At 39.6% G+C, this 14,469-nt stretch overlaps 2 protein-coding genes across 6 annotated transcripts in view; one reads left to right on the forward strand and one right to left on the reverse strand.

Annotated features, from left to right (window-relative positions):
* Nucleotides 1-1,643: 1,643 nt before the first annotated feature.
* LOC121580898 (nicotinamide/nicotinic acid mononucleotide adenylyltransferase 2) lies at nt 1,644-11,343 on the reverse strand. Its single transcript, XM_041896062.2, has 11 exons — nt 11,134-11,343; nt 6,933-7,021; nt 6,212-6,279; nt 5,655-5,733; nt 4,973-5,102; nt 4,651-4,731; nt 4,484-4,528; nt 4,179-4,255; nt 3,684-3,785; nt 3,423-3,490; nt 1,644-2,784 (listed from the first exon to the last, which is right to left on the reverse strand). Exons 1-11 carry the CDS (start codon nt 11,216-11,218, stop codon nt 2,682-2,684), a joined length of 927 nt encoding a protein of 308 aa, XP_041751996.1. The 5' UTR covers nt 11,219-11,343; the 3' UTR covers nt 1,644-2,681.
* A 1,656-nt stretch (nt 11,344-12,999) lies between these two features.
* The window catches only part of LOC121580897 (protein SMG7), a 28,821-nt gene continuing 27,351 nt past the window's right edge, over nt 13,000-14,469 (forward strand). For 2 of the 5 annotated variants that reach the window (XM_041896056.2, XM_041896059.2), the window contains exon 1: nt 13,000-13,171. In XM_041896056.2, the coding sequence (XP_041751990.2) occupies nt 13,146-13,171 (26 nt within the window). In that variant the 5' untranslated portion in view covers nt 13,000-13,145. The remainder of the gene's footprint in view (nt 13,172-14,469) is intronic. The other 3 variants (XM_041896060.2, XM_041896061.2, XM_041896057.2) reach the window with 2 other exon arrangements.

Here is a 14,469-nt window from a genome sequence, read left to right on the forward strand (position 1 = left end):
TGGTTTGGGATGAGTTGGACTGCAGAGTGAAGGAAAAGCAGCCAAAAGTGCTCAGCATGTGTGGGAACTCCTTCAAGACTGTTGGAAAAGCATTCCAGGTGAAGCTGGTTGAGATAATGCCAAGAGTGTGCAAAGCTGTCATCAAGGCAAAGGGTGGCTACTTTGAAGAATCTCAAATATAAAATATAATTTGATTTGTTTAACACTTTTTGGGTTCCTACATGATTCCATATGTGTTATTTCATAGTTATGATGTCTTCACTATTATTCTACATTGTAGAAAATAGTAAAAAGAAAGAAAAACCCTTGAATGATTAGGTGTTCTAAAACTTTTGAGCGGTAGTGTATGTTTTCAGGACTCTTTACCAAATAAATCAATGAACAGAATAAAATCTCAATCAAACATCTCTTCATATGATATCTATAAATCATCTACTCATACAATTGCCTCAGGTTCCATGAGACCTTTTCTCCCACTGGGCAAAAACTGGTTGAATCAACGTTGTTTCCACATTTCAACAACACAAAATCAATATGATGACGTTGAATCAACGTGGAAACGTGATTGGATTTGCAAAAAGTAATCAACGTAAGGGAATTTTGTATTTTTTTTCACCCAACTTTTCACCTAAATTCAATGACATGATGATTTTGTATTTTTATTTAGCGTTGAATTCACGTTAGTTGACAACTCAACCAAATGTAATTCCAAACTAGATGTTGAAATTATGTCTGTGCCCAGTGGGCTGAGACTATCATACCAAAGATTGTCCCATTACTACGACCACGACAATTCTTATTTTTAATATCAGATTTTCCACTACATCTTCTTTATCTAAACCAAATAACTGACGTTGCGTATGTAAAGGAAGTACCCTGCTGAGATGTTTGATAGAAAGACTCAAGGGATGCATGTACAAAGACCGTCTGCTTGAAGGGATATTGGACCCAGTTCAGTTTGTTCATTACACTTGGATGACACACAAAGAAGCAATATTGTTTGTCTGGAGCATCTTACACACAGTATACTATTGATAGTCTTGCATCATGCCAGGCTTATACAATACTACTATATTGACAACTAGTAGCACTTGTGTGTCCATTTCTTATAAATCATGAACTGTGAGATTGCAGGAAGCAGTGGAATGTATTTTGCTTTTGCATCATCGGATATTAAGATTGAATAACCTAATATTCTTCGCCAAATGGACACATATAAAGCTAAATATGAATGCAAGATGCTTTGGTCACAATTTGAGACACTTATTAAACAAAATAATCGTCATTATTTTGCATTGACCAATTGGCCACAATGTGCACCACAGGAGGCTGCTGAGGGGAGAACGGATCATAATAATGGCTGGAATGGAGCGAACGGAATAGCATCAAACACCTGGAAACCATGTGTTTGATGTATTTGATACCATTCCACTGTTTCCGTTACAGCCATTACCACAAACCTGTACTCCCCAACTAAGGTGCTACCAACCTCCTGTGATGTGCACATACTGTATACACCCTATTACCCTGTGAAATCATTACTGCACAAATCAATGGTTACACTCAATGCTCATTAAACTAAACTGTCTAAAGTGTCCTGGCACTGAACATGAGAAACTATTGATCAGAGGCTATGTCCCCACTTCCTTTGCAGAACAACATTAGAGCACATTTTATTTCAGGTTGATGATATTATGACAGTATTGAGTGCAAGGGAGAGGGAGACTGTTGTATCTGTGAATTCATCCCCAGGCACATGGACTGCACTTCTGTAGTTTGTTCTGTTGTTTTTTTCCACTACTATACATTTTTTAAAGAATCTCGAGTAGCTAGCTACATAGCACATAGTAAGAAACAGGTTCATTGCATTTGCTTTAGGAGTTGTGGTAATTTGCTCAGTGGCAAGCAGAAGAAACGTGCAAAATCCTTCACACACAAATAAAATCTATGTACAAATCGTTGTCTTATGTGCAAACAAATGTACATTTTTCACGAATTCCCACTGAAGACAAAACATTTAGGCATTGATTTGCAATCGCAGATACATCAATACAGATATTGCTGTACATACAGTAGAATTAGAGTGAATAGAAAATTAAGTGAGAGGTGGGTACCCACTATATGTTTGTCTTTTTGCAAACACTTTCACAACATATATCTACAAAGTGAGTAAGTACTCATGCCAAAACAAAAACGTTCTAAGCATGCAGTCTAAGAACCGACAGATTTAAATCAAACAGCAAAAGCCAACATTCATTAGATAACAATCTCTGCGCCCTCTCTTCATGACACCAAGGCTACATCCCAAATGGCACCGTATTCCATAAAAAGTGCACTAGTTTTTACTAGAGCCCTATAGGCCCTGGTCAAAAGTAGTGCACTATATAGGGAATAGGGTGCCATTTGGGACAGACCAAAACACCATCCCCCTCTCTATCCTACGCGGCCGGCGCAGCCTACACAAAGTCAGTTGTGAAGGTGGTCCACACGTACACACAGCTCTCAGGCACCTCGCTGTACAGTACATCCACAGGTCCAATGAGTCACTATGATACAGTAAGAAGGGACATGGATATCTAACGCTCCTTTGAATGGAAAAGCAATAGCTCAAGAGGAGTTTACATTTCACATGAAAGACAGACAGACAGGGACAATATGACAGTAGGCAGGAGCAGTAGTTCCTATCCAGAAGCATTGATGTAGAGCTGACTCTGCAGGATGTAGTCGATGACTGTCTGGTTCAGGTAGTCCACCACATGGCCGTCCCCGTGCTGCAGGGCCAGTCTGATGGAAGGGACATAGAATTAGAATGTGATATGGGAACAGCTTTGTTCAACTTCTAGAGGCGGTTTCCCGGGCACAGACTAAGCCTAGTCCTGGATTAAAAAGCAAGCTCAATGGAGAATATCCATTGAAAAAGCTTTTTAGTCGAGCACTAGGCTTAATCTGTATCCGGGAAACAGCCCCCTAATGTTTACCAAATGTTTTATACCTAAGAGCCTAAACAGCTACTGAAGTGGTACATTAAAGGGAATATCCACTCAACAACTATCTTTTGGTATTTTTTTCATTAGTCCACTGTTGATACAGTCCCAAAATGTTTTGATTGTCAGCAGTCAAGTGTTCAAGATATTGGTCTTTCAAGAAGCAAAGTGTCACCGGCCACATCATCATGATGATACGAAATGCATTTTGCATCATCAAGATGATGTGTCCGATGACACATTTTGGAACTGTATCAACATTGGACTAATGAAAAAAAATGTTTGAGTGGATTTTCCCTTTTTTTTAAATAACCTAACTTTACCAGAGTCCACAGTGAATAAAAGACAGTAGATTCCATAATTATTTATTATTATTTATTAAATAGGCCTAATGGAGGCCCAAAATAGGATGGTTGATAAATTATAATTCACATTTACCTGCTCTTGGTTGAGCTGACAATGGACATAGGGTGGTTGGCATCATGTTTTACTACTGTGATGTTGTCCTGAAGAAAACACACAGAGAGAAAGTTTTACATGTTATAGAATGAATAAATTGACATTTATCATTTTCTATGGTACAGAGTTGGTTCCATGTAAAGACATGAACATAATAAGCTTTTAACAGATTACATTATCAAGCTTATTGGGTTTCCACTTTTAACTATGACTCATATAGGCTCATAATGTAGATATTACCTTGTTCTTGCGCAGCACAGAGGAATGGTTCATTATCCTCTCTGTATCAACTCCATCCCGAGGCACAACAACAATCCCAAAGTCTCCCACAATCACCTCCATCTGCAAACCATTTGTATGACACATTTCAGTATTGCCTTACAATGCTGATTAAATGGGTCACTAATAGTTATGGTAAAGTATCTTGGATGCAACATTATGCTCATTAGGGTATTAAATAATTTGTATTCATGCCTCTAAGTGGAGACTGGATAGATTAAAATGTCAACATTATTCAAAACTATTAGTCTTGCAGTGTCACCTTTGGCCTCTTTACAGGCTGTACTATGTCTGCTTAGAACTTCAGTGCAAGCCATTGGAGCTAGTATGTATACTATGCAAAGTATGAAAAGAACTAGAAAAAAAACTAAAAGTGTTATTATTTTCTGTGGGAATGACAGTCTTACAACAGACTTAAGAAGACATAGAAGAGAAAGAGCAAGAGGGCCTACTTACATCACTGTCTTTCCATAAGCCAGGGATGCAGAATGACTCCAGAAGATCACTGCCACACAGAAGCAAGATGCGCAACTCTGGACAATAGACAGGAAGACAGAAATTAGACACCCAATAAACAAAGAGTACATGGATAAGATAACTTCCTGTTCAATTATTCGATAATGAAGAAAGTTACTATGGTTTGTTGAGGGAAAATATAATGACCTAAGCTAAAAGCTTTTGTATTCTGACAATATACAGACTGTATGCAATATTGGTAATACATCAATCTTATGGAGACATACAAAAGAGTGTTAACTCACCAATTTCCTCATATCGCATTGCAGTGCCAAGGTTGGCATTTTCATCTTTTGAAATCAAAGAAAAAATATCAAAGAAAAGGTTATTAATCAATCATTGTGAATTTACCATACAATTACAAATGTACTGTATGTTTTTCAGGAAGCTGCTTGTGTAGCATACTACTTACCCACAAAGGTAAAACGGTCAATGTTTGGGCGAACACAGCAAATTTTGCCCAAGCTCTCACTCATCTTCCCCCACAGCTTAACTGTTTAGGTATAAGGAAGCAAACATCAGACATTTTCTAGTAGCAAATTATATCCATTGAAAAAGTTATAGAAAGCAGACAATCCATTTCTTGGTACATTACAACAACCTTCCCTCTTTTTTATCAATCATAAATTATATTTAAGATTCTAAGTACCAGACCTTTATTGTCAACCTAATGAAAATGGCATAAATTATATCTGAAAGACATTTGTGTAGTATGTATGTACATAATCCCTCACTGGCAATGGGCTTGTTGTTCATTGTGTTGTGGTTTTGATAGATGCCAGTCTGAGTCTCATTCTGTGGTTGGCCGATCACTGGAGTTGTGGACGGTGTGTTCACATTGGACAGAATGCACCCTGTGACTCTCTGTGGACAGGAAAATACAATGATTGACACCTTCAGTCCCAAAAAATGGCATTTGATCCAGCTTAGGTCAGCAGCACAAATAGATTGCTCACATTCTGATGGAAGGATTGGATTTGTCACATATTACAGCAGTGGTTTGATATACTGTAGTGTTCTAAATATGTAATGTTTTGTTGCCATGGAAACAATCGCAGCATACTTTAATGGTACAGGCTATTTCTAAAAACAGTTCAAATTGCTCTCAGTCTTTATAAATATTTCCACCACACACTTCAACTAGCCAGTGGGCCGTGCAGGAATGTATCATCTATGAATAAGTTCCAGTAGCTAATTATGTTGCATCCAATGTAGGCTACCTTGAACTCTCTTCTCTCTGAACTACCACAATTGTATCTTGATATTATCCTTCATTGCCAAATGTACAGCTCATGCAATACATATAGCCGTGGGAAGTAGGGGTGCTGAAGGTGCCCCTGATTTAAAATATATATATATGGCAATAAAGTGTGATTTGAGTAACTGGTCCTTATTCCCTGAGTTGGCCTGGCTTACCTTCATGAGGTCACGATGATGCTCCAGCACGCTGCATGTAGTCTGCCATGTGTCCTGGTAGCACTCCCAGGGATCCACTCTGCAGGAAAATAACACATGATAGATGAACAGCTGTGTACATCTAGGCCCGTATTCATAAAGCGTCTCAGAGTAGGAGTACTGATCTAGGATCAGGTCCCTCCTGTAGATTCATCATAATCTAAAAGGCAAAACTGATCCTAGATCAGCACTCCTACTCACGCTTTATGAATACGTGCCCTGATCTCTATCCTTTTCATTTGTAGGGTAATAGAACTGATGATAATACACATCTGCTAAATACCTCACACATTGTGTCTTGATAGTAACATTGCCAGAAAAACATCCTGTCTCAAAGGACTAATAGAGGAAGTGATGTCATCCTGTTTACTGATAATGATACCTATTTTCACCAGGTCTGTGTCCCAAATGGCACCCTGTTCCCTATATAGTGCACAACAAAAGCAGTGCAGAATGTAGGGAATAGGGTGCCATTTGGGACACACCTTGTTGTTCTGGACGGATAGCCACTGACTCACCTGATCCAGTCGGAGGACTGGACTGCCAGTTGACACATGATGAGACGATGTCTGCTGGGGACGAGGCCCTGTGAACACACGGTGGGATCGATAAAGCTTTCAACCAGTCATTGTGTGCATTGTGTGTGTCACATTGTGTGCACCCTATTCCCTATATAGCGCACTATATCTGGTCAAAAGTAGTGCACTACGTCGGGAATAGAGTGCCATTTACAACGCATACATTGTGTTTATTCTCTTTATTGTATGTCTCTGCATGGTAATCGAATGGTTTGACATGTTTTATTTGTGAGGAATGTACTGTAGGTTTGTTGGAAATTACTGATGACATTCTGTGGCTAATGTCAATCATTTATGCAACCACAAAAATTATAACATACTAATCCAATCCTCATTCGATCTATGTCTTTATCGTGCGAGAGACACAATTATTTAAAAAATGCACATAAGATTCATGATCTGACTGAAACGTCATTTCTCTTACATTTATTATTCATGTTTTCTGTTTCTTATAGAGAGAGAAACTGGGACAAGCTTTTCATTCATTCCAGAAACGGCTCGGGAGAATAGATGACGATAGTATTAGAGGTGGCTTATGTAATCCGAATGCAACACTTACTCATGTCAGTCAGATAAGATTAGGTGATTATTTGTTAGTTACTCAAACTTCATAGATACCAAACGAAGCAGTCTGTGAATATACTGTTAAAGAAGTTCTTACCGGTTTGCCATAGGAGTCATGTACAGGTGAAATGATACCCCCAATCACAATGAACTTCCCTGTTTTGTGCAGGTATTCTCTGGCTTTTTCTGTAAAAGCAGATACAGTACATAACTGTCAACATACTTATCATAGTTCATAGTGTGCACAATATTACAGTTTTAATCAGGTAACCTGTGTCTTATTGTCTGCCATCAGCAAAATGTTTATAATTCTGTCATGAGAAGTTTGGTAACTGAATTTCTTCTTGTCATAAACGGTATTTAACTGTGTTGTCATTCAAAAATGAATAAATGGTTTTCCACAGGGCACTGTTGTGAATCAATCTGATGTATTGCTGAATCTTTTGCTTAAGGTAACCCAAAAATGAATTAACCCTGGCTTGCCAGTATCCATGCAAATTCATTCTTACAGTTTATCTCCAGGGAGACAAATCAAAGAATTCCAGAAGCCATGCTTTAGTTTAGGCTACAAATTAGGTATATAATAACAGCTGTTTTCAATTGGAAGTTGATTGATGAGGACTTTTTGTTTCGACCACAGGGCAAGAATTCATATTTGTATCTATTCACTCTGTTATTGTGGAGTAACGTTACCGCCTGCATGCCACCAATAGAGAAACTGATTATATGAGTCATCTTCAAGCAAGCCTGTCTGTGGAAACTTACTGTAGACTATGTGTTGCAAGTCACCAGCTCAAAGTCTGTGATATACAGTCGTGGTCAAAAGTTTTGAGAATGACACAAATACTAATTTTCACAAAGTCTGCTGCCTCAGTTTTAATGATGGCAATTTGCATATAGTCCAAAATGTCATGAAGAGTGATTAGATGAATTGCAATTAATTGCAAAGTCCCTCTTTGCCATGAAAATGAACTTAATTTCCACTGCATTTCAGCCCTGCCACAAAGGACCAGCTGCCATCATGTCAGTGATTCTCCCGTTAACACAGGTGAGAGTGTTGACGAGGACAAGGCTGGAGATCACTCTGTCATGCTGATTGAGTTAGAATAACAGACTGGAAGCTTTAAAAGGAGGGTGGTGCTTGAAATCATTGTTCTTCCTCTGTTAACCATCGTTACCTGCAAGGAAACACGTGACATCATCATTGCTTTGCACAAAAAGGGCTTCACAGGCATGTATATTGCTGCTAGTAAGATTGCACCTAAATCAACCATTTATCCGATCATCAAGAACTTCAAGGAGAGAGGTTCAATTGTTGTGAAGAAGGCATCAGGGCGCCCAAGAAAGTCCAGCAAGCGCCAGGACCGTCTCCTAAAGTTGATTCAGCTGCGGGATCGGGGCACAACCAGTGCAGAGCTTGCTCAGGAATGGCAGCAGGCAGGTGTGAGTGCATCTGCACGCACAGTGAGGCGAAGACTTTTGGAGGATGGCCTGGTGTCAAGAAGGGCAGCGAAGAAGCCACTTCTCTCCAGGAAAAACATAAGGGACAGACTGATATTCTGCAAAAGGTACAGGGATTGGACTGCTGAGGACTGGGATAAAGTCATTTTCTCTGATGAATCCCCTTTCCGATTGTTTGGGGCATCCGGAAAACACCTTGTCCGGAGAAGACAAGGTGAGCGCTACCATCAGTCCTGTGTCATGCCAACAGTAAAGCATCCTGAGACCATTCATGTGTGGGGTTGCTTCTCAGCCAAGGGAGTGGGCTCACTCACAATTTTGCCTAAGAACACAGCCATGAATAAAGAATGGTACCAACACATCCTCCGAGAGCAACTTCTCCCAACCATCCAAGAACAGTTTGGTGACGACCAATGCCTTTTCCAGCATGATGGAGCACCTTGCCATAAGGCAAAAGTGATACCTAAGTGGCTCGGGGAACAAAACATCGACATTTTGGGTCCATGGCCAGGAAACTCCCCAGACCTTAATCCCATTGAGAACTTGTGGACAAACAAAAACCCACAAATTCTGACAAACTCCAAGCATTGATTATGCAAGAATGGGCTGCCATCAGTCAGGATGTGGCCCAGAAGTTAATTGACAGCATGCCAGGGCGGATTGCAGAGGTCTTGAAAAAGAAGGGACAACACTGCAAATATTGACTCTTTGCAAAAACTTAATGTAATTGTCAATAAAAGCCTTTGACACTTATGGAATGCTTGTAATTATACTTCAGTATACCATAGTAACATCTGACAAAAATATCTCATAACACTGAAGCAGCAAACTTTGTGAAGACCAATACTTGTGTCATTCTCAAAACTTTTGACCACGACTGTACACTGCCTGTGCAAATTGAGCAGAGCCACTACAGATAGAGTCATTTTAGTATGATTAGAGAATGTATTATTGAGAGAGAAAAGTACAAAAGCTAGGTTGAGTTGAGTGTTAATAAGAAAGTCAGAAATCTGGGATGGGTTGAGGCAAAAAAAAAATAACTAAAGTCTTCGTCCTAAATGGCACCCTATTCCATATTTAGTGCACTACTTTTGACCAGGGACCATAGGGTTCTGGTCAAAGTAGTGCACTATATAGGAAATAGAGTGCAATTTGGGACACAGACAAGGAATCTAGTGAAGACATGCAACTATTGAATGAGGTAATAATGAACTACTACCATTACATTCTCAAGAGAATCACAATTCTTCTCAACAATGACTTGAAAAATTGATGAAACTGAATCACTATTAAAATGTATGATTTGACACCATCCACAAGTTTTCATATTCAGTAGTCCTAGTCCTTGATATATGTATGTATTTGCTACTTCTCTTTCTGTTCTTTCATGTAATCCTTTTGTGAGTCAGAAGGGCTCACTGGGGGAGTTTCAACTGCTCCCTATGAGCAACTAGAGTACTTTCATTTTTCTTTAACTGCCACTCCAAGGCATGCAGAGAGGTGGTTTGAAAAATAGGTCATGGAAACATGGATGCTTTCCCCCTCTGCCTCATAATATTCCAGGTTCACTTACTACTGCTGCAGCATAATGATTTCACTCTATCTATTCTAATGACTATCTCTTAGGATTTAGTTATTTTTCAGGGTACTAGCCTATGGTGTACCCTCATATTCCTAATTTTGGATGACAGTCATTTTAACTCTCTTTTATGATAATGGTTTGTATTATAAAATACAGTACTTTACTAGTTCTTCTGTGATTGTTTTCGTCAATATACTGATGCATCTGGCTGGCTGTTGAAATGTGATCTCCCTAACTGTGGCATTGTGCCTTTACTGAATTGTGTGTACTGGATCAGTAGCCTAATGTTTCAAGCAACAGGAAAACCATGATGAAATAGTCCACAGATATTTCATTGATGAAATGTCCGTTGAAAACTGATAACAGGTAGGGCAAAGACAATAACGCAATTGCCTCTATGAATTAATCAAATTGCAAGTCTGCAGTCACAGAACATGAAAAAGAAAGTATATGCAGGACAACAATTATGTCAAAAATTAGAAAATATTTAGTCAGGAGATTTAGATTTGCCATGTGTTTTCTTGACATTTTGCTGCATTTCCATGAATTGGTGAAACCCTGTTGTGTTTAGCCGATTATTTTTACATTATTGCTCGGCTGCACGGAAATATTGATTGTATGCTATTATGATTTGAGATACGATTTCTCATTAGTTATGAGTGACGCAGTATCTGCTATCAGGCAACCAATGCCCAAACATGCTCAAGATGCTCCCTGTGTCCAGTGGCTCAACATCCGTATACTGATACTGCATTACTATCTCAAAATAGCCTAGCCTACTTTTTCAAATCCATTTGCTATTGTTTTTAGGGCTGGTCGGCCTATGCAGCATCCACCTACGTAGACTACACTGAAATGGTACTGTGCGCTTAATATAGTAATAATAACCTGTAGATGGAATGGTTCTGTTGTTAATTCAAGTAATTATTTTAAACATCCGTGGTGTTCAAAAACACACAGCGAAATAAAGACCCCCACGTGAAATTCAATGATAAGACTTTAACTTAATTGACATAATCATATTTCCGTCACTGAGGCCGTCGCCCATTTCAGCACCCCTCTCGTGGACAGCGAATACCATAAATGGCAAAACGCCTACCCAACATCACGCAATTCTGACATTATAATACTGATATATAGGTTAATTGCCATAGTAATCTTGACTCCTGAACGCCTTCTCATTCTTCTACCCACAACATCTGGAGCACAAAACAGCCCTTCAAAATATACAGAAGAACGTATAGGTAATGCTTACCAAACATATGAATGTGTCCTTTAGTGATGGGGTTAAAACTTCCACATGACAGCAAAATAACGTGAGTTTTAGTGTTGTCCGTCATGATATGACTGGATATGAGTCTCTTTTTCTGCAACTACCGATTTGTTCTTCTTTGTTTTGCTGTTAGCGACCGCAGAGAGAGGCGAGGTTCATTTGGATGCGGCAGTATCCCAGTCTCCTCGCAGGATACAGAGCGTCACTGCACTCTATATTAAAGGCACAGTACCAAAGGCACTCACAGCACTGGAAAGGCACAGGACCAAAGGCACTCACAGCACTGGACGTTTGAAAATGTATTATTTTACAATACAATTTAAAACAATAGGTAGGCTACATTGGCATTTATTATAGACTTCGTGTGGCCTCTGGCAAATTTGCCACATAATGGGGCATGCCACTGATCTAAATATTTCTTCCGTTTTTTAATAGACCTTCTACTACCAGTATTCATTTGCTTCTGACTCCAGTAGCCTAGACGGTCTAGACATGGGATTAAGTGAGAACACTGAACTAATTGTTGTTAAAAGGGCTGATGGCCTTGGCCTTATAGGCTTACTTTAAATGAAAAGTCCACTCAAAACTATATTTTGGTATTATTTTCATTAGTCCACTGTTAATACAGTCCTAAAATGTTTTGAATGTCAGCAGTCAAGTTTTCAAGATATTGACCATTCAAGAAGCAAAGTGTCACTTGATGATGCAAAATGCATCATTTGATGATGTGGCAAGTGATTTTTCCTTTAATGTAAAGAACATTCCATCCTGTCTTTGCTGGCACTAACCATCAAGTTGCAGTTATGGTTTGTGTGGCCTACGGACAATTTACATTTTAGTCATTTAGCAGACGCTCTTATCCAGAGCGACTTACAGTTAGTGAGTGCATACATTATTTTTTTTCATTTTTTATTTTTTCATCGAACCCACAACCCTGGAGTTGCAAAGGCCATGCTCTACCAACTGAGCTACATGGGGCAATTTACCATTATAATAATAATTAGGCCTATACATTTGCTGTGATAGCTTTGCATAATCTACAGTATATGACCCTATCATGCATTTAATAATCTAAAAAATAATTGAGTTTATGTTAATTCGTTATATACTGAAATAAAACTTTTTTTCCTCATAGCCTCCATGAATGTGAGTGTAGACTACCATGTTCTCTGTAAATAGGTCTGGTCTTGGGCGCCCTGGTGCTGTGCTCGCCCCATAACAGAAGAGTCGCTGGTTCAAGCCCCATTCTGGCTGTTCCGAATTCGCTTTGTCTTTGAATCACTACACTGGTGGCAGAGGTGGGATAATTCTGCTGCCTTTTTTTGGTTGTGTTCCCCTGTTCGCATTGGGGTTGGCTGTGTGCAGTATTGCAACCTCCCTGTTGTAAACGAGCATAGGCCTACTATATCTGCCAAGAGGCCAGGACCCTTATGGCAAAGTTGACTCGGCTTGTGATGTGAAATAGGCAATCGAACTGTAAATGTCTGGGTGATTCCATTCTAGTATAGCCTAGAATTAACCTCTTGGTTAACCTAGTTATCCTAGGTTAATTTGGATAATTTTCCTAATTCTGACCAAGGCAATTGAGGTCAGAATGGATATATTATTGTAGGTCAATGTGACCACGAAGCAGGCCCACTGGCTTGAAACACAATTTGAAAGCTGGCTAACCATACCTTGAGCTGCTCATAATTTGCATGGTGTATACTTGCCGCGTTCAAAACAACTCGGAACTCGGACATTTCCGACTTGGAAACGTGTAGAAAGATGAGGTCCGACTTTCCCACTCGGAAAGTATCAGAATCAACCAATAGGAAGCTCAACACAAAAACCTTACGCAAATTTTAACTCGGAGATTTTAGAGTTTCAGAGTTGTCTAGAACCCAGCAACTGGGCCGGTGGCTCTGCTTGTGACAGAGTGACGAACAATATGGCGCCGGGAGTAGCGCTTGCTTTTGGACCAGTCGTTGTCTAAAGACCGTAGATCGGACAGGATGAACCTCTGCGCCCAATATTTACGGTAAATGTAAAATTATACATTTCTGAAATAGTTTTTTTCTCACCTAACGTTACTGCTTAATCTTATTTGTGTTATCGCCATAAGTTGCCGTGCTGCTATCTAGCTAATTAGCCAACGCAGCGTTAGCAACGCGTTATTTGAGCTAGCAGCTAACTAACGTTACCTATTTGAATGAAATTTCACTAAAGGTGCAATCCTTGTTGTTTATTCATGTTAAAAACGTGTGTGACTATGAGTAGGGCCAGTTATTAGCTAGCTATGGCTGTTACTGCTAGCATGTTAGTTTGCTAAAATACACAGTAGTATTCTAGCTAGCTAGTAACGTTAGGATGACTAGCTAGTTCACGTTAGCTTGCTAGGTCGATACGATAACACGTTAGCGAAGCTTTTACTAACCACCATGGTTATTTCCATAGAGAAGGAAAAAGCTAGTCAGTAGTATGTGTCGTGAAGAAAATGGATAGCTAGGTACTACGTTAATTCTCGAGCGCGTTACGTAGTTAACAGCAAACTAGTTTAACCATAGCCGTTAGCTAGCTAACCTAGTAGCGCCCCTGCCCTTGTTTGGTAGTTAGCAAAGGTTAGCCTGTTGGGCATGTCGTAGCTTGGTAGCTAGTTAGCTACTGGATGTCGGACTGAGTCCGGATGTCTACCATTTAACTAGCTAAACTGAACTAGTTAGTCACTGCAGTGAACCTTTCTGTCCACATTGCTTACTAACAATATTCAAAAAATGGCTGGCTAAATGGGCTTTGGCTTTAGTAAAACGTTACAGCTGAGACTAGTGTCATTGGATTAACCAGGCAAGGATGTTGTAAATCAAACGCCAAGTAAAGTCAGCAAGCCAAATATAACCAAAGATTAATCCACTATAATCAATCTAAAGTCGTAGCCAACTAGCGACTGGTGACAGTCGTTGGCTGACGCTAGATGAAATGTGGTATACATGCATTCCAGTTTGGCCTGTTTGAATGCGAGTTTGCTGGATTGACACTTCACTGTGCATGTCTCACGAAATGAAACCAAGAATTTGCTGTTTTTATGAAAATATACAGGTCCTTTGTTATATCAGAGAGGATTTGGCGAATGTTTGGTTGTTGCCAGATATTGGGATGTCATAGCAAGTCGCGCTCTCTGGATAAGAGCGTCTGCTAAATGACGTAAATGTGCTTTAGCAAGCACAGGGGCAGAAACACTGCGAGCCCTGTCTATTATTATTCTTCATCCCTAGCCCGACCATTGAGCTACACCACGAAGGTGCCCGACCATTGAGGCACACGATGAAGGAGAACAGCAAC

The sequence above is a fragment of the Coregonus clupeaformis genome, chromosome 14, assembly GCF_020615455.1.
Source record: "Coregonus clupeaformis isolate EN_2021a chromosome 14, ASM2061545v1, whole genome shotgun sequence".
NCBI lineage: Eukaryota > Metazoa > Chordata > Actinopteri > Salmoniformes > Salmonidae > Coregonus > Coregonus clupeaformis.